General features: G+C 48.7%; 1 protein-coding gene across 2 annotated transcripts; it reads right to left on the bottom strand.

Moving 5' to 3' along the window:
• Positions 1-1,047: 1,047 nt before the first annotated feature.
• Positions 1,048-16,744, bottom strand: IRF3 (interferon regulatory factor 3). 2 transcript variants are annotated; one of them, XM_048517182.1, is made up of 10 exons: positions 16,694-16,744; positions 15,410-15,615; positions 13,710-13,884; positions 13,522-13,604; positions 12,967-13,042; positions 11,415-11,531; positions 10,060-10,176; positions 7,338-7,706; positions 4,821-4,939; positions 1,048-1,801 (listed from the first exon to the last, which is right to left on the bottom strand). In XM_048517182.1, exons 2-10 carry the CDS (start codon positions 15,572-15,574, stop codon positions 1,631-1,633), a joined length of 1,392 nt encoding a protein of 463 aa, XP_048373139.1. In that variant the 5' UTR covers positions 15,575-15,615; positions 16,694-16,744; the 3' UTR covers positions 1,048-1,630. The 2 variants fall into 2 exon arrangements, with proteins under 2 accessions (XP_048373139.1, XP_048373140.1); XM_048517183.1 differs by having other exon boundaries at positions 12,988-13,042.
• Positions 16,745-17,496: the final 752 nt, after the last annotated feature.

Below are 17,496 nucleotides of genomic sequence, written 5' to 3'. Positions count from 1 at the left end.
AGTTTCCATGGTAGAGCGGGATTTTGGTTCCCTGTTCTTTTGGTTCTCTGTGGTAAATGAAGAGGAAGAAGAAGAGGAGTTCGGATTTATACCCTGCCTTTCTCTCCTGTAAGGAGACTCAAAGGGGCTTACAGTCTCCATTCCCTTCCCTCCCCCTCTCCACAACAAACACCCTGTGAGGTAGGCGGGGCTGAGAGATCTCCAAATAACTGATGAGCCCAAGGTCACCCAGCTGGTGTGTGTGGGTGTGCACAAGCTAATCTGGTGCACCAGATAAGCCTCCACAGCTCAAATGGCAGAGTGGGGAATTAAACCTAGTTCTCCAGATTAGAGTGCACCTGCTATTAACCACTACACCAAAAGAAAATAGTCTGTTGCCTTAACTACCACCCCATGCTGACTCTCGGTGTGCTACAGGGAGGTAAAAAGTTGGACTTAGGGTGGCTGGGTTGCAGTTGTGATTCCTGGTCAAATGAACTAAAATAGGATATAGAAGAAGAAGAAGAGTTTGGATTTATATCTCCCCTTTCTCTCCTGTAGGGGACTCAAAGGGGCTTACAATCTCCTTGCCCTTCCCCCCTCACAACAAACATCCTGTGAGGTGGGTGAGGCTGAGAGAGCTCTGTAGAGCTGTGACTAGCCCAAGGTCACCGAGCTGGCGTGTGTGGGAGTGCACAGGCTGATCTGAATTCCCCAGATAAACCTCCACAACTCAAGCGGCAGAGTGGGGAATCAAACCCGGTTCCTCCAGATCAGAGTGCACCAGCTCTTAACCACTATGCCACTGCTGATCAATGCTCAGTGTTTTCCTGTCTTGTTGCTACTGGGGCTCTCGCGATACCGAAACCCCTTTCATCTGCTTGCTTGAAACTGAATCTGTATGATTACCTATAATAGTCTCACGTACAACTAATTCAAAAGTGGCTGTCTGCAGGGAGGCCAAAATCCAGCCAACGTAAGTTCGGAGAGTAAAGGAGCAGATGGGGAAAGGGAGGGGTGGGAGAACCAAAAGAAAATAGTAAAGAAAAATCACAAGCCCAAAATCTATCAGCTTGAGGAGTTTATTGATAAAAATGCTGCTCGGAATGTGTCGGTTTTCTTACAATGCTTCAGAGAAACCTGAACAGCAGACAGTGTAAAAAAGACAGAAAGATGAGCCAGGAAGCATCAAGGCAACGAAGAACCTTATAAAGCAAGGAAGATTTTTGTTTTGCAAAAAACAAGGCGAGTATTGAGGACTTGAAATAAAAGCTGAGATTCTGGGGGGTTGATTTTAAAAACAGCCCAATCAACTCCTGCGCAATATTCACCAAACTCTTCTATGCCTTCCTTTCCCCTGAACTCACCCAATGTGCAAATAATAGAAGTAGCAGGGTTTTTTTTAAAAAAAAATCACAGCATTAGTGGCATAAAAGGGAGTTGGCTTTGCCTATGCTAGGCGTCAGACAAGATCGAAGCAGGTACTGTCATTGAGTGGGAATTCCAAACGTGAAGCAAGTACATTTACAGTGAGTTGCCGTCACCTTAAGGCCCTTCCTAAAATCACGAGCGGGACCATTCCATCACAGAAAGACGGATTTGTACCAAGCAAGAGTGTCGAGTGTGACCCAAAGAGCCCTGACTTGTGGGTCTAGCTGCCAAACTGCACATCCATCTTCTCCCCCCAGTTTTTCAGTCGCTCCAAGAAGGTGGAGTCCTGCAGCGAGTCGGATATCCTCAGGTCTGGTTCGACTTGATTTAACGAGGATGCCCCACTGGCTTTGCTCATTTCGTGGAGTATTTCGAAAACCTTGGGGATGACCTGGAAGGGGGAAATAAAACGGGGTGGACAGACCACAAACGGTTAGTTCCTGACACCCCAGAGCCTTGTTCTCTTGTAGACACGGGTTCAAAGTGCCTCTGTACGCTCCACCCCCCAGCACATTTCTATCCTATTTTCAGAACTGCAGGGCAGGAAGGTGGTGTGAGGGGGTGGGTACCGACGCTAGCCTATTTGCAGCAAACAAGTGCCGCTGTAAAAGAACTGAGTTGCGATACGAACGTTCACAGACTGGAATGCACTCTGCAGATGTTCTTAGTTTTTTTTGCTGACGGGTTGCAGCTGACTTCCAGTGATTTTGTAACGTTTTCAAAGCGTGAGACAAATAGTGGTTTGCCATTGCCTGCCTCTTGCGTAGCAACCCTGGCCTTTCTCCCATACAAACACTGACCTGGGCTGATCCTGCTTAGCTGCTGAGACTTAAGCCAGCCCGGACCATCCAGACAATGTACGCCAATACAAAAAAATAGTGGAGGAAATCCCAATGGTATACAAAGGCTAACTGGCTATACGTTCAACAGTAGCTCTGTCATTTCTTCGGAAAGCCAAAATGAGAACAACAGAAACCCAAAAACGACAAGCATACTGGGGTGCTGTGTGGTTTCCGGGCTGTATGGCCGTGTTTTCCACTTGTTTTCCATTCCTACTATCAGATCCTCTGAAGATGCCAGCCACAGATGCAGGCGAAACGTCAGGAGAGAATGCTGCTAGAACCCGGCCATACAGCCCGGAAACCACACAGCACCCCAGTGATTCCGGCCGTGAAAAGCCTTCGACAAGACAAGCATATTATTTTTTGCCAGGGGGGTGGAAAATAGAGATCTACAGCTATTTGGGATTTTTTTTAAAAAAGCAAAAGTATAACAAGCATCTTTAAAATACAGTAAATAAAAAAGTGTTCTACTGGATCTGAGCCGGGTTCTGTCTTGTTCAGAGACCTGGCTCACACCAGCCAGGGGCTGATGGGAATCATAGTCCATGAACATTTGGAGGATCAAGAGTTGGACACCCCTGCTTGAAACATTTCTCGTTATGGTTTTGAAAAATACAAAAAAAGGGTTATGGTTTTGCTTACTGGAAGATAACATTTACCTCTATGGAGAGATATAAGCATCGTGGCTTCTAAGCCTACCACTGAAGCCCTTGCTGCCCTCTAGAGCAGGGATCTCCAACCTATGGCCCTCCAGACACTCATGGACTATGAGTCCCATCAGCCTCTGCTAGCATGGCCAGTTGGCAGAGCTGATGGGAATCATAGTCCATGAACATTTGGAGGGCCACAGGTTGGAGACCCCTGCTCTTGTTAATCCTCAGAGGAACAGCTACTCCTTACGTCCCATCAGTTTGGGCTAGTCTCGCCATGCCAACAGCAGCAAGAATTGCTTTTGTTACCTCTATTTTTTACGTCTTAGTGCCACCTGGAGAAAATAATGGGACAAGCTGTTTATCAGTTCCCTCAAACAGATGTATACAGTGGTGGGATCCAAAAATTTTAGTAACAGGTTCCCATGATGGTGGGATTCAAACTGTGGCGTAGCGCCAATGGGGCTGGGCGGGGCATGATGGGGGGCGTGGCTGGGCATTCTGGGGGCAGGGCATTCCTGGGCGGGGCTGTGGCAAGGACACAGCAGCTGCGCCGGTCCTTGGGCGGGAAACAAATGCACGCAGGCGCAGGCTGCCACGCACGCCGGTGCACCTCCTGCTAGACTGCTCCACGTTCTACACGCTACTGCTGAGAGGAGGGGCGTAACTAAGGCAAAAATCACGTGGCAAAATCACCAATTAGTAACCCCCTCTCAGCACACACAAATAATTAGTAACCTACTCTCGGGAACCTGTGAGAACCTGCTGGATCCCACCTCTGGATATATACAATCCTCAACACAGGAAGAGGAAAGCAATTTCCAGTTAGGGCGGAGGTGTTCCGCAGATGCTTCCTAAGCCTTATCTGTCAACACCCTCACATGCTGCAAAAATCTGGCCCGCCGTTTTAGCAGCATGCCCTCAAGAGAACAGCAAATGCTCCGATGCGCGAGGAAGGTATGAGCGCGAAAGGGGTGCAGCTATCCCCACTACAAGTTTGCCTTCCAGTTTGTCTTTTTCCCGTTTCTTTTCCCTGGACCTAGGTTATGAATCCAAGCTAAATTTGTTTGAGTCTGCACCAGTGCCGGATTTAGATGAAGAGAGGCACTGGCCTATTCCACTTGAGAGGCCCCTTCCAACCCACTCCCCACCACCACTGAAGGAAGACGGGATCCACAAAATGGGGTCCACTTCGGTGAAGTCTTGGAAGGACAAAATCGATACAGAAATCAATGCTAGTGTCAAGTTATCAGCTTAAGGCAGTATTATTCTGAAGCGGAGTGCAAAGAAATTTACTGGAGAGTTATTTGGAGACTACAGCATGTGTAAGAAAGCCCTGTGACAGTGTCAAAAATATTATACACCTTGGCCAGAGGCCCCCTAGATTTTGAGGCCCTAGACCAGTGATGGCGAACCTTTTTGAGACCAAATCGCAACCCAAAACCCACTTATTTATCTCAAAGTGCCAACACGGCAATTTAACCAGAATACTGAGGTTTTAGTTTAGAAAAAACAGTTGACTCCGAGGCGCACGTTACTCGAGAATAAGCTTGGTGAAGCGACCGTGCAATGCTTCGAATGGGTGAATCACGACCCTAGGAGGGTTTACTCAGAAGCAAGCCCCATTGCCAGCAACTGAGCTTACTCTCAGGTAAAGGATCATGCCCAGGCAGCCTAGGTGTGTGTGGGGTGTGTGTGTGATTTTCTGCCCCCCCCCCCCCCACAGAAAGGGCTCTGAGTGCCACCTCTGGTACCCGTGTCATAGGTTTGCCACTGCTGCCCTAGACTTTGGCCTGCCAAGCCTAAGTCAATCCAGCACTGGCCTGCACCCCTAGGTGTGTCTCCACAAGTCAAAAAAGTTGGAGAAGCCCACTGGGAGATGGCATTGTGGCAAAGGGAAAAGCCTGAAGACACGTACCTGTACCATGATCAGTTTTTTCCTCCAAATGCAGTTGGGGTCAGGCCAGTCTTCTCCGAAACACAACCACAGGGTATATTCAGGGGAGCCATTACGTCCCTCCAGGAAGCCAACCAGTTCTGGAGTGTGAGAGGAAAAATCAATCTTTCTCTGCCCTCTCTTTTTCCACCAGAGGAAGATGGCATGGCTTTAGTCGGTGGCTGGACAAAGGCAGCTCTGTAGCTCGTTGCAATAGGAATGGCTTCCCCTTACTAACACAATAACATAAGATCCCTGTGGCACAGAGTGGCAAGCTACAGTACTGCAGCCCAAACTCATGACCCGAGTTCGATCCTGGGGGAAGTCAGTTCCGGGTAGCTGGCTCAAGGGTGATGCTGCCTTCTAGTCTTCTGTGGGTGGTAGAAAGGGTACCCCAGATGACTGGCGAAGGCAATGGCAAACTACCCAGCGTGGTACTCTCATCTGGAGAACTGGGTTTGATGCCCCGCTCTGCCACTTGAGCTGTGGAGGCTTATCTGGGGAACCAGATTAGCTTGTGCACTCTAACACATGCCAGCTGGGTGACTTGGGGCCAATCACAGTTCTTGGGAGCTCTCTCAGCCCCGCCCACCTCGTAGGGTGTTTGCTATGGGGGGGGGAGGACATTGTAAGCCCCTTACAGGAGAGAAAAGGGGGAGGGTATGAATCCAAAACTCTTCTTCTTCTCTTACCCTGTATCCCAGTCTGCCTAATAAACATCATGATGTAAAATCATCCCTTGGGCCAGCAATAAGCTGCCGCTTGCACAGGGGCCGATGTTTACCTTTTACAGGGACATAATGCAAAAGCACTATGGAGAATTCCTGTTTGGTTATAAGTCATACCAGAACTTGCACTGATACCTTTCAGTGAGAAACACAGCCACCGAAGTAGCTTTCCCTCTAACCAGCCGTGCCACCAGACTGTGGTGCCCTTTGCTTGCTCAGAGGGATGCCGAATGCTTATTTTTATGTGTCGTAAATCAACCTAATGTATACCTTAAAAACCCCAGATCCTTAGTTTTAAGAGCTAGGGCCTCTAGGAAGCGTGTATCTGAGTTTCCAAGAAGGGGCCTGAAGCTCTTGGAGCCCGCCTTCTCTGTCGGCAGCCAAGAACCACCTGGGCTGATTGCCCCTGAGATAGGTGGCCCAGATTGAATTTGTGCAGGGGACAGGTAATTGCTCTCTTTCTGCCTCATCACTTGGCAAGCAGAGAGGCCAAGAAGAGTGCCTGATTTTCCTCTAACAGTGTCTGTCCCCTCCATGTGAAGAGAAAGCACAAACGACCGGTTCTATTGGGGGAGAAACGACCGGTTCTATTGGAGGAGAAAGAGAGAGGGGGGGAGGGGGGAAACAAACAAAACGAGGGAGGGGGAGGGGGGGAAACAAACAAAAAATACAATGTGGAAAAACATACAAACACAGAACATAAGAACTAGCCTGCTGGATCAGACCAGAGTCCATCTAGTCCAGCACTCTGCTACTCGCAGTGGCCCACCAGGAGAGGCAGTGAGAGTTAATGAGGGAAAGGCAAACAAAACAACTTGTCTTTGCCTGCTGGTGGAAGACAGTGATGGTGGGGGACAGACAAATCCCTGGAGTGAGTTCCAAAGTTTTGGTGCCACAGTTGAGAAGGCCCTTTCTTGGATTACTGCCTGAAGGTTCCCGCTCTGTGAAGATCTTTGCATGCTATCCTGTAAACTATTTCGTTGATGTTTGGTTTGGAAAAGAAGAAGAGGAGTTTGGATTTATACCCCCCTTTCTCTCCTGTAAGGAGACTCAAAAGGGCCTTCAATCTCTGTTCCCTCCCTCCCTTCCCCCACAACAAACACCCTGTGAGATGGGAGGAGCTGAGAGAGCTGTGACTAGCCCAAGGTCCCCCAGCTGGCATGTGTTGGAGTGCATAAGCTACTCTGGTGAACCAGATAAGCCTCTACAGCTCAAGTGGAAGAGTGGGGAATCAAACCCGGTTTCCCAGATGAAAGCGCATCTGCTCTTAACCACTACACCACACTGACTAAGAGGTAGAGTAAGCTGGGCAAATGGGGCCCATGTTCGACATATTTAAGCTGCACCTCTCAAAGCTTGCTTTACTTAGATACTTTCATCCTTCTTTTCTCCCCAACCCACATCAACACATGTTGCTGCCTTATACTGGCCTTAGTCCATCAAAGTGAACACCGGCCCTTTCTAAAACAAAAATCGCCCCTCCTCCCCTGTGCCGACCCTCGGGGAGACGCTGCAGGTCATGAGGAACTGCCTGGCCAGGTTCGTGGCAGAGATGAGGGGTGAGCGCTCGGCCTAATCCTCCCCCACCACTGAGCCACCTGCAGGGGCGGGGTGGTGGTGCCTGGAGCAGGTGTTGTCCCCCGGGTGCCATTTCTCCCGATATGCTTCTGACCGTGAAAGAGTAAAGATTAAGACAAAAGTGACCATGCGCAGCAAAAGCAAGGGGAAGATTACCACGGCCCCTGCAGGGTCAAGAGCTGTAACACAGTACCTTGCACAAACTGCTGCAGGCTGTAAAGGCAAGTGAAGTTTCTCTTCGGGAATCCTCCATAACGTGCCCCGGCTGTGGGTGCTTCAGATTGGCTCCAGAAGACATGGCAGGTACCCAGTCGACTGCCGCACAGCGATGGACCCTCGATACGGAGCAGAACCCCAGGGGCCACACCTCGCAGAAGACGACTTGTGTAGCTTGCTTGCAGTTCATCATTCAAGATCGCGACATCAGGCAACACCACGTCGGCCAAATCTGGATAAGGTTCAGGAGATCCAGGGGGCACAAAGCGCAAGCCCTGTACCTTGCTGAAGGTGTCGTGGAAGACCTGCCGACCTCGATAGTAGACCCGCACTTCAAAATCTGTTTCTGAAGAACAGAAGGGAGGGGAGGATATGTGAAAACCCCTCCAATGTCACGCATCATTATCGTTCTTCTTCCACAAGATAAGAGCTATTCGAACCTCAACTCATTCAGCTACTGGAAACATTACCGCTGTGAAAACAAAGGGCGAGAAACGGGCATTTCGCCACCGCCGGTTCTTTTCCCCCACTCTCAGTTAAAAGAGTGAAATAATTCAATGTCACCTTCCTCTAATGGTCCCACAAGATTGCCTTAGGGCTTTCTGCAAGGAAAACTTGGAACTGCACAGTGGTATGCAGTTATAATTCATGCATGCGATACGATGCCTGTGCATTTCCTTGCATGCGTGTGCATGCTTCATTGTTCAGAGTCGCAGTCCTAAATTGGAGAAACTCTTCAGAACTGGGAATTTGATAGTCTTAATGCAGAAGATGTGAATGTCTGAAGGGCACGCAAATGTTTTAGAGCTACACTCCCTCCCTTCTCAAAAAGGCATAGCCTTTTGTCTGATGGCACTTAGAAATCTGCCTTCAATTGTCTTTAAGAAGACAACGACTTTTGGATTTATACCCCACCTTTCTCTCCTGTCAGGAGACTCAAGGTGGCTTAAAAGCTCCTTTCCATTCCTCTCCCTACCCCTTATGAGGTAGGTGGGACTGAGAGCGCTCCGAAGAATTGTGACTAGCCCAAGGTCGCCCAGCAGGAATATGGAAGTGCAGAAACACATCTGGTTCACCAGATAAGCCTCCGCCACTCAGGTGGAGGAGTGGGGACTCAAACTTGGTTCTCCAGATTAAGGTCCACCTGCTCTTAATCACTACACTCCCTAACCTTCTCTCTTGCCTTGCCAGTGGAACTCACCTCCTCACTTGCTTAGGACCGTCATTTTTTTAAACTGCCACAAACAAAACAATCTGCCAGCAGAGTGGATGAAATGCTATACTCTGTTCTACATCAAGAACTAAGTCAAACGGAAACTTCATCTGCCATTTCCTCCTGCCGCCACCCTCTGTGTGCTCCATGCCTCTCACTCATCATGTAGTCTAGACCAGAATGCGACGAGTGGGGGTGGGGAGCATGGAGCACGTGTGTGGGGGGGAGGGGCAGGAGGAAATGGCAGCTGAAGTTTCGGTTTTACTTAGTTCTTTATGTGGAACAGGGTACGGCATAAAGTACCAATCTTACTGAATCAGTTCTGTGATTATCACATCCAAGGCAAGCAAGAACTCCTCCTAAACCAATTGCTGGCCAGGCTCTATTCAAAGATACCCTCTGGTGCATGTGTGGGTAAAAATAGGGTGGTAAAGTCTTTGTGTACCTATTTGCCAGGGTGTAGCATGGACAGTCATATCTCATTGCCCGCCTTCCTCAAACGTTTCACCCAAGCCTAGTGCAACCTTGTCAAATATACAGAGAAAAGAACTTTAAATGCAAAAGAGTGAACCTCTAAGTATATCTCAGAACCTTTTCCACATGAAGGAACATATTCGGACCCCAGCGGACCGGGAGCAAGTTTTATGGCAGAGTGTGGAATCAAAGCTTGCTCTCCCTAATAGGATACTTTGCTGCATTGCATAGTCTTTTAGAAGAAAGATGACAGGAAGAAATTCAACAGATGATGTTCAGTCCACCATTATTGTACACAAAATGCAGATAATCCAGAGTTTTGGCCTTCAACTGATAGGCAGTAACTGACATAAGGGTTGCCTTGCGAAGAAGAAGAAGAGTTTGGATTTATACCCCGCCTTTCTCTCCTGTAAGGAGACTCAAGGTGGCCTACAAGCTCCTTTCCCTTCCTCTCCCCACAATAGACACTTTGAGGCAGGTGGGGCTGAGAGAGTCCAGAGAGAACTGTGACTAGCCCAAGGTCACCCAATGGGAACGTAGGAGTGTGGAAACACATCTGGTTCACCAGATAAGTTTCTGCTACTCAGGTTGAGGAGTAGGGAATCCAACCCAGTTCTCCAGATTAGAATCCACCTGCTCTTAACCACTACACCGCGCTGGCTCTCCCGGTCATGACACTGGCACTACAACATTTAATGCCCCCCACCCAATTGCATGTAATTATAAGGACAAAAGGTGGTGGGATGGGGGTAAAAATGGCTCCGGCTGAGTTCATGATAACCTACCCTGGCTGCACTATGGCTCCCTAGGGGGATGAGGAAAGAAAAGGAAAGTGAGTGTGTTAAAAAATTATAAACAGGTCTTCAAGGCTGAAGGTTAGGTTTAGAGGTAGGCCTGTGTAGCCCAAGAAGCTGACAACCATCACTCTGGATTCCAAGAAGGAAATGGCGGTAGGAACATGACTGTAAGCTCAGTTTTGGCCACAAGAGGACCTGCATCCCAAAAAACTTACCTAGCGCTGTGGATTCCATGAGCTGTTCCAAGGGCAGCACTGGGACCATAGGTGAGGCCTGATCCAAACCAGATGGAGGCAGGCCTACACAGGAAGCCGCACTGTCTGCCACTGGCTCTGAACACAAAATAGAACGGAGACAACAGAACACTTGAGAACTACGCTGACCCCGCAGGACTGGGGGAAGAGGCACACTGGGATGTTGTTTACCTCTGTGCTGTGAAAAGCTTCCTCTGTCTTTTTGCACGCAATAAGCCTGTATTCAATGCTAGCAACCCTAATCTGGGAGGGCGGCAAACTGATCAAAACAAAAGTGGCGCCTCCGCCATAGACTTTTGGCCTCATGCTTCTTTTTTTGGTAGCGATTCTCAAGGGGAAAAGTAAAAGTGCCAAAGAAGTGAACATTCAACTGCCTGGCACTTGTGTAAAAGTCCCGGCTAGGTTGCCAACTTCCATGTGGGACCTGGAGATACCCCAAAAATGGCAACTGATCTTCAAACTGCAGAGATCGGTTTCCCAGGAACAAATGGTTGCTTTGGGGGATGGGCTGTAGGGCATTATACCCTGCTCCCCGCCCTGAGCGCCATCCACAAATCTCTAGGAATCAGTGGCACGGATAGGGGATATGCGGGACTAGAGCTCCGGGTGCCACTTGCTGGGTGCACATTTTAGGCCCCTTCCGCACATGCAGAATAATGCACTTTCAATCCACTTTCACAATTGTTTGCAAGTGGATTTCGCTATTCCGCACAGTAAAATCCAGCTGCAAAGTGGATTGAAAGTGCATTATTCTGCGTGTGCGGAAGGGGCCTTAGAGTCGCATCCACCCCAACTGTGTTCCACCTGGAACTCCCCGAGGAGTTTGGGATGGGGTGCAGCGGAACACCAGTGAGTGCGGCTCACCCTGCCCCCTATCTCCATATGGAGATCAGGTGTGGGGTCAGCATGACTGGAGGCAGAGCTTGGGGTATGTATAGATTCAACAGTATAAAGCTAGAGGTAGACCAGCTGCATATTTAGTCAGAGCCTGGTCAAACAGGCCCTTGCCTCTCTGATCTTCACGAGATCTCTGCCCCCATCCCCATGCTCCATTTTAACTAGCTGCACCCCTGCCAGGAATCTCCCAGCCTGGAGTTGGAAACTTAGCTAGGTATGTGTGATGGCAAGATGCAGGGGATAAGAAGAGAAAGGAAAATCCAACAAAAACCTTTAAAGCAGGTCCCCTGCTCGAAGCTTAAGGCTGAAGGTAGGTTCTGAACTTGAAATGCTGACGACCACTTGCTCTCGGGAGAGATAACCTTGCAGAGTGACCTGAACGCGTGTGTAATATATCCTCTGGATTCAAAAAGCCTCACCAAAATTACTGGCACCCAAGGCTGGTTCCAGTGGTATCATCGGGAGTGTTGGTGGACCAGGATCCAAACCAGATGCAGAAAGGCCTGCATAATAAGCTGGGTTTTCTGCTCCTGGCACTGAAAGAGAACAGAACGCCTGAGAACTGATAAACACAGAGCCCTGGAATGAAAGAGTGATCGGATGCATGAGACATAGGCAGTAGTATATCAAAAACAGTTGCTGGTGGACAGGAAAAACCGCATTAGGTGAAATACCTTCCAAGGTTACTGCTAGTAGGTTAAGCGGTCACCTGAAGAAGAGTTTGGATTTATAGCCCACTTTTCTCAACTGTAAGGAGTCTCAAAGCGGTGTACAAACTATTTCCCTTCCTCTTCCTACATCAGACACCTTGAGAGAGAGGTGTGACTGAGAGAGTTCTGAGAGAACTATGACGGCTTAAGGTCACCCAGCAAGCTTCATGTGTAGGAGCTGGGAAACAAATCTGGTCCACCAGATTATTGATTGATTGAATGATTGATTGATTAAACTTAAATACCGCCCTTCCCCGGAGGGCTCAGGGCAGTGTCTGTCTGTCGCTCACGCAGAGTCTGTCGCTCACGCAGAGGAGTGGGGAATCAAACCTGGTTCTCCGGATTAGAGTCCACTGCTCTTAACCACTACACCACGCTGGCTCCAGTGGTGGGATTCAGCAGGTTCACACCACTTCGGCAGAACCGGTTGTTAAAATGGTGCTTGTAAACAACCAGTTGTTAAATGATTTGAATCCCACCACTGGCCTGGCTCCCTTGGATAATCCATGTGAAACAGGGTCAGCAAGAGATGAGATCTCACACTTGCAGGGGGACAGGTGATTGAGAGAACAATTTTTTAGTGATTGTTATGAAAACCGTGTATCCCATCCAGACTAGTTCTGCGTCCTTCCAGTGGTATGCACACCAGTTTGGCCAAAAGCACTGGGAACAAGCAGAGGACGAGAGAGGGAAGACAACAAGCACTAAAGCCTTACCCCAAAAACTCCTCCCAACTTTAAGGTTAAGGGCAAGTCCTGAGCTTGAAATGTTTAAAACCACTTTTCTAACAGGAGAACAGATGGCAGGATTATTAAGTGCAACCCCAGTTCTGGCTGGAAGCAGGACCTGATACAGTCTCCAGAGGCAAAAAAGCATACTGAAATTATTGGCTCCCAAGGTCGGCTCCATAAAGACTGGACGCGGTCAGATGCAAACCAGATAGGGGCAAGCCTGTTAATACATCTGCATGCTTTATTATTTGTTTGTTCATCCTTTCTTCCCATTAGGAACCCAAAGTGGTTTACATCACTCTCTTCTCCACTCTCCTCCAGTTTATCCTCGCGTCCCAGTGAAGGAGGTTCAGCCAAACCTCCTTCCAGCAAGCTCCCGGAGCAGATTGGGGATTTGAACCTGGGTCTCCCAGATTCTAGTCTGATACTCTAACTACTATGCCATACTATTCAGTGTGCTGATCTTGGGGTTGGTACACAAAACACTCCTCCTTGATTTCCGTTGGTCCCGAATGTTTCCAGCGTCTTACCCAATCTTGCACCAGACCCACCGTATTCGGAACTGGAGAGGCTGAGGGACATCAGCACATCCTCTAGTGAGTCATCCTAAGGAAAAGAAGAAGAGTTTGGATTTATACCCCGCCTTTCTCTCCTGTAAGGAGACCCAATGTGGCTTACAAGCTCCTTTCCCTTCCTCTCCCCACAACAGACACCTTGTGAAGTAGGTGGGGCTGAGAGAGTTCTGAAGAACTGTGACTAGCCCAAGGTCACCCAGCAGGAATGTAGGAGTGCGGGAACACATCTGGTTCAGCAGATAAGCCTCTGCCACTCAGGTGGAGGAGTGGGGAATCAAACCCGGTTCTCCAGATTGGAATCCACCTGCTCTTAACCACTACACCACGCTGGCTCTCCAGAAAGCTGAAGTTCTTGGCTTAGCCTTTATTTTCTCTCCTCCTCCCCCCTCCCTCCCTCCCTCCCTCTTCCCTTTGAGCTGCTCTTGCATCATTGCTTTGTTTGTATTTTGCCATTTCCTGGTTGGTGGGAAGCAGGGGGCGGGGGAGAGAGGCAGAAAGACAGAGACTGACCTGGCCAGAAGGTAGACTGTCTCCGTGTACCTCCAGGTTTTCCTGCACATCCCCAGCCACTGCCTGCCCATTGTCATTTGGATCTGCGAGATAAAATAATACATAAACAGTTATGCTTTTGGTCTCATCTACAGTCTTTGTTCCCATCAGAAACCCTTCTCCAGATCATCAAGTCAGCCTGTTCTTACTGGCAAGATGTTGTATTTCAAACACTTTGTGAGGGTCTTCTGAGTTTGTGCTGTTATCCGCTATCAGCTGGATCTCTGGCTTTCGGTTCAGGGCAGCGCGAAAGTTTCTTTTCCAATCCGAAGCTGTCCTGGGATCAGTCCTTGGATTGTAGCGGCCGCTGGCAATGGCCCAAGCCTAGTGGGAGAAGAGGAACTTTGGTCAAGTCCACAGGCAAATTTGTGGAGGTTCTGTTCATCGATGGCTATTAGCCATGATGCTAAATGGAACCTCCATGTTCACTCGATTTAACACTCATTCTGAGAGCAGCAATAAGGGAAACTTTACACTCTATGGCCCCTTCCGCACATGCAGAATAATGCACTTTCAGTCCACTTTCACAATTGTTTGCAAGTGGATTTTGCTATTCCGCACAGTTAAATCCAGCTGCAAAGTGCATTGAAAGTGCATCATTCTGCATATGTGGAAGGGGTCTACTTGTAAATTTTTCTGGGGGTATCTGGTTGGCCACTGTGTGAAATGGGCTGATAGATCAGATGGAGCATTGGTCAGATCCAACATGGGTGCTCTTAAACCCTGCCCACACATTTTCATCAGCAGCGAACCAGAACCTTTGGAATCTCAACACCCAGCATCTGCAAACCGTAGCCTTGTCCAATACTTTGACCCCAGCAACAGACACTAAAATGTTCTGCCTCTGAGCATGTAAGCTGTTTCCCTATCATGGTAACTGTCAATAGAACTGTTCTCCATGAATTTGTCCATTTCAGTTTTTTCTTAAAGTCATCTAAGGAGCAGTCCCCGTTACATTTTGCTGCAGTACACTCCCTAAGTTCATAGCACCTGATTTGGGACGCCTCCAACTAAACTTATTTGCTGTGACAACCAGCGTGGTGCAGTAGTTAAGAGTGTTGGAATCTAATCTGGAGAAGCAGGGTTGATTCCTCACTCCTCCCTGTGAGCAATGGACTCTGATCTGGTGAACTGGATTTGTTTCCCCATTCCTAATCAGGAAGCCTGCTGGGTGACCTTGGACCAGCCACAATTCAGTTGCAATGTGGGGGTGATAATCCTTACCCTGTAAGGCAGGTGCCCCCAGTGTGGCACCCATGGGTGCCTACCAAGTGTTTTTAGAGAGTGGAAGGTCCCAGGTGGTGCTCTTACCTGGCGAGGCATTTTGTTGTCTACTAGAGATCTGATTAAAATATTGTCATTGCAGTGGCAGCCGCCGCCACAGTGTCACTTTTATTTCTCTCCTGCGCCTCTGTCCCAGTATATGTACACATATTTCCCAGCATATGTATGTACATATATTTAAATTACTCTTTTTCTACCCTGCACTTTGGCTTCCTCTGTGCGTGCCCATACGTGGCTCCATCCCCTGGTGGCGGCCATTTTGTGGCTGCACCCGTCCACCTGTGTCAACATTCCAAAAGCGCCCACAGGTTCAAAATGGTTGGGCAGCCCTGCTGTAAAGTATTTCTGAAGCTGAGGAGAAGAGCAACACTTCAAATATGTTACGAAAACATCTTTGCTTTACGGGTTTCCGCAAATTACGTGCACCGCCCTGAACACTCACAAGGCGTTCTTTTTTAAAGAGCAGTTGAACGGGGAAAGATCAACAGGGGTAAATGGATCATTTTGTGTGTGGTTCCTACAAAAGTAGGGGGACATTCATATTCTGCCAGGGGAGCAGTTTTACCTCAAATAGCTGGAAATCCTCTGGGATGATGCTCTGCCGAGATCCATGCTTCCACGGTATCCTGAACCGTGTCCGTTCCTCGTTCAGCCATGACACGCCTGGAAATTGCTGGGCATCCAGCTGTTCCAACAACCAGGGCACAATGAGAGGCCTTTGAGCCCCCATGGAAGATGGAGAGTGTGGGGCCCAGCCCAGCAAACGATCAACTGTCACGGTGTAATTTTCCGGAGAAGAAGAAGAATTTGGATTTATATCCCCCATTTCTCTCCTGTAAGAACACTCAAAGGGGCTTACAATTTCCTTTCCCTCCCCCTACCCCCACAACAATCCCCCTGTGAGGTGGGTGGGCCTGAGAGAGCTCCGAAGAACTGTGACTAGCCCAAGGTCACCCAGCTGGCATGTGTTGGAGTGCACAAGCTAACCTGGTTCCCCAGATAAGCTTCCACAGCTCAAGTGGCAGAGCGGGGAATCAAATTCGATTCTCCAGATTGCACCTGCTCTTAACCACAACGGCACTGGTGCTTGATGTTCGGGCATTTCGGTACATACCAGATTCTAAAAGCTTGGATAGGCAGGAAGGGCACACCTCCTTTTCAGATCCTTTCCAGAGGACTCCTACCACCTTTCCAAAATCTACTCACATCTTCCTACCTGTGAATCTGGCAACAGCACTGGGCTATACCACAGCAATCCATTTGACAGCACTTGATTATACCATATCTATCCATTTGACAGCACTGGGACACCTTCCAAACATGCAGAATAATGCACTTTCAATACACTTTTGCAGCTGGATTTTACTGTGCGGAATAGCAAAATCCACTTGCAAACAATTGTGAATGTGGATTGAAAGTGCATTATTCTGCATTTGTAAAAGGGGCCCAGGCTACACCTTATCTGCCCATTTTACAGCCCTGAGCTATACCACATCTGTCCATTTGATTTTACACCACTGGGTTATACTATATCTGCCCATTTCACACCACTGGATTATACCATGTCTGTCCATTTTACAGCTAAAATGAGGCCAGGGAGACAACCACTCGCCCCAGAGGCTTCTCGCTCCGGGAGGGAGATCCAGAGTTGTCTGTGCATCGAAAATCCAAAGGCGGCCAGATTCGGTTGCGAAATCGGTTCGAATCTCTCCCTCGCCACTTTGGTGGGACGGCCCAAATTTGGCAATGCTGCGCCCATCGTCTCCTCTCCTCCCCGTGGGACTGGGAGGCTCTGTCCTCGGTGGGGAGGAAGGGGTTTCGTAAGCGCTCATCCCGAGGCAATACTCACCGGGCAAGGAAACGCGAGCCTCTTCTCTGCGGCGCAGCAAAGCCAGGGACTTCTCCGGGCTGAGTGCAGATCACGTGATCCGAACCAGTTCGTTTCGATTTCCTGACATGTGAACTTGGCTGTGCAATCTTGTTCTGCAGTCTGCAAGAACCGCCTCCTTCCTCGGCTCCCTTGGTGGAAATAAATTGTTGCTAAAAAAAACTGGAAGAGGGCAGTTTAAAACGGAAGAAAATCCTGCTTTTTCTTTGGATGAGTCGCAATGTTCTAACAGCGTGCGCAAGCTTGGGGGCTCAACAGAATTCAACGTGAAACAACGAAAGGGGTGGGAGAGAGAGAAAAAAATATGTTCAGGGGGAAAGCTGTCTTCTCTTCTCCTTTTGGACTGGGATCTGGGAGACCCGGGTTCGAATCCCTCCAGGGCCATGGAACTTGGAAGCTCACTGGGAGATCTGGCTACACTCAGCCTGACCCACCTCACGGGGGTGGTTTGTTGGGAGGATAAAATAGAGGAGAGAACAATGCTCTGCGCTTCTTTGGGTCCCCCGTGGATAAAAAGCAGAGTACAAATGTCTAAAAATGTTTAGACTGTAAATTAAACAAAGGCATAAAAAAAGGGAGCGGTAGGGTGTCATGCAGAATGAATTAACCCGAGACGCTCTTTGTGCCGAGAATAGACATTTTAATGTAATTAATTCTGTATGCCACTTCCTGTGCTCTCTCTGATGGCTGTACCCAGTGGCAGATAAAATAACTGCTCTATTGCATCTATAATGTATTTTTTTCCTCCGTTACCCTCCCCCTTT

The sequence above is a fragment of the Sphaerodactylus townsendi genome, linkage group LG15 (genome assembly GCF_021028975.2).
Source record: "Sphaerodactylus townsendi isolate TG3544 linkage group LG15, MPM_Stown_v2.3, whole genome shotgun sequence".
NCBI lineage: Eukaryota > Metazoa > Chordata > Lepidosauria > Squamata > Sphaerodactylidae > Sphaerodactylus > Sphaerodactylus townsendi.
Note: the sequence above shows the minus strand (reverse complement) of the source record. Positions and strands in the feature narration are given on the sequence as shown.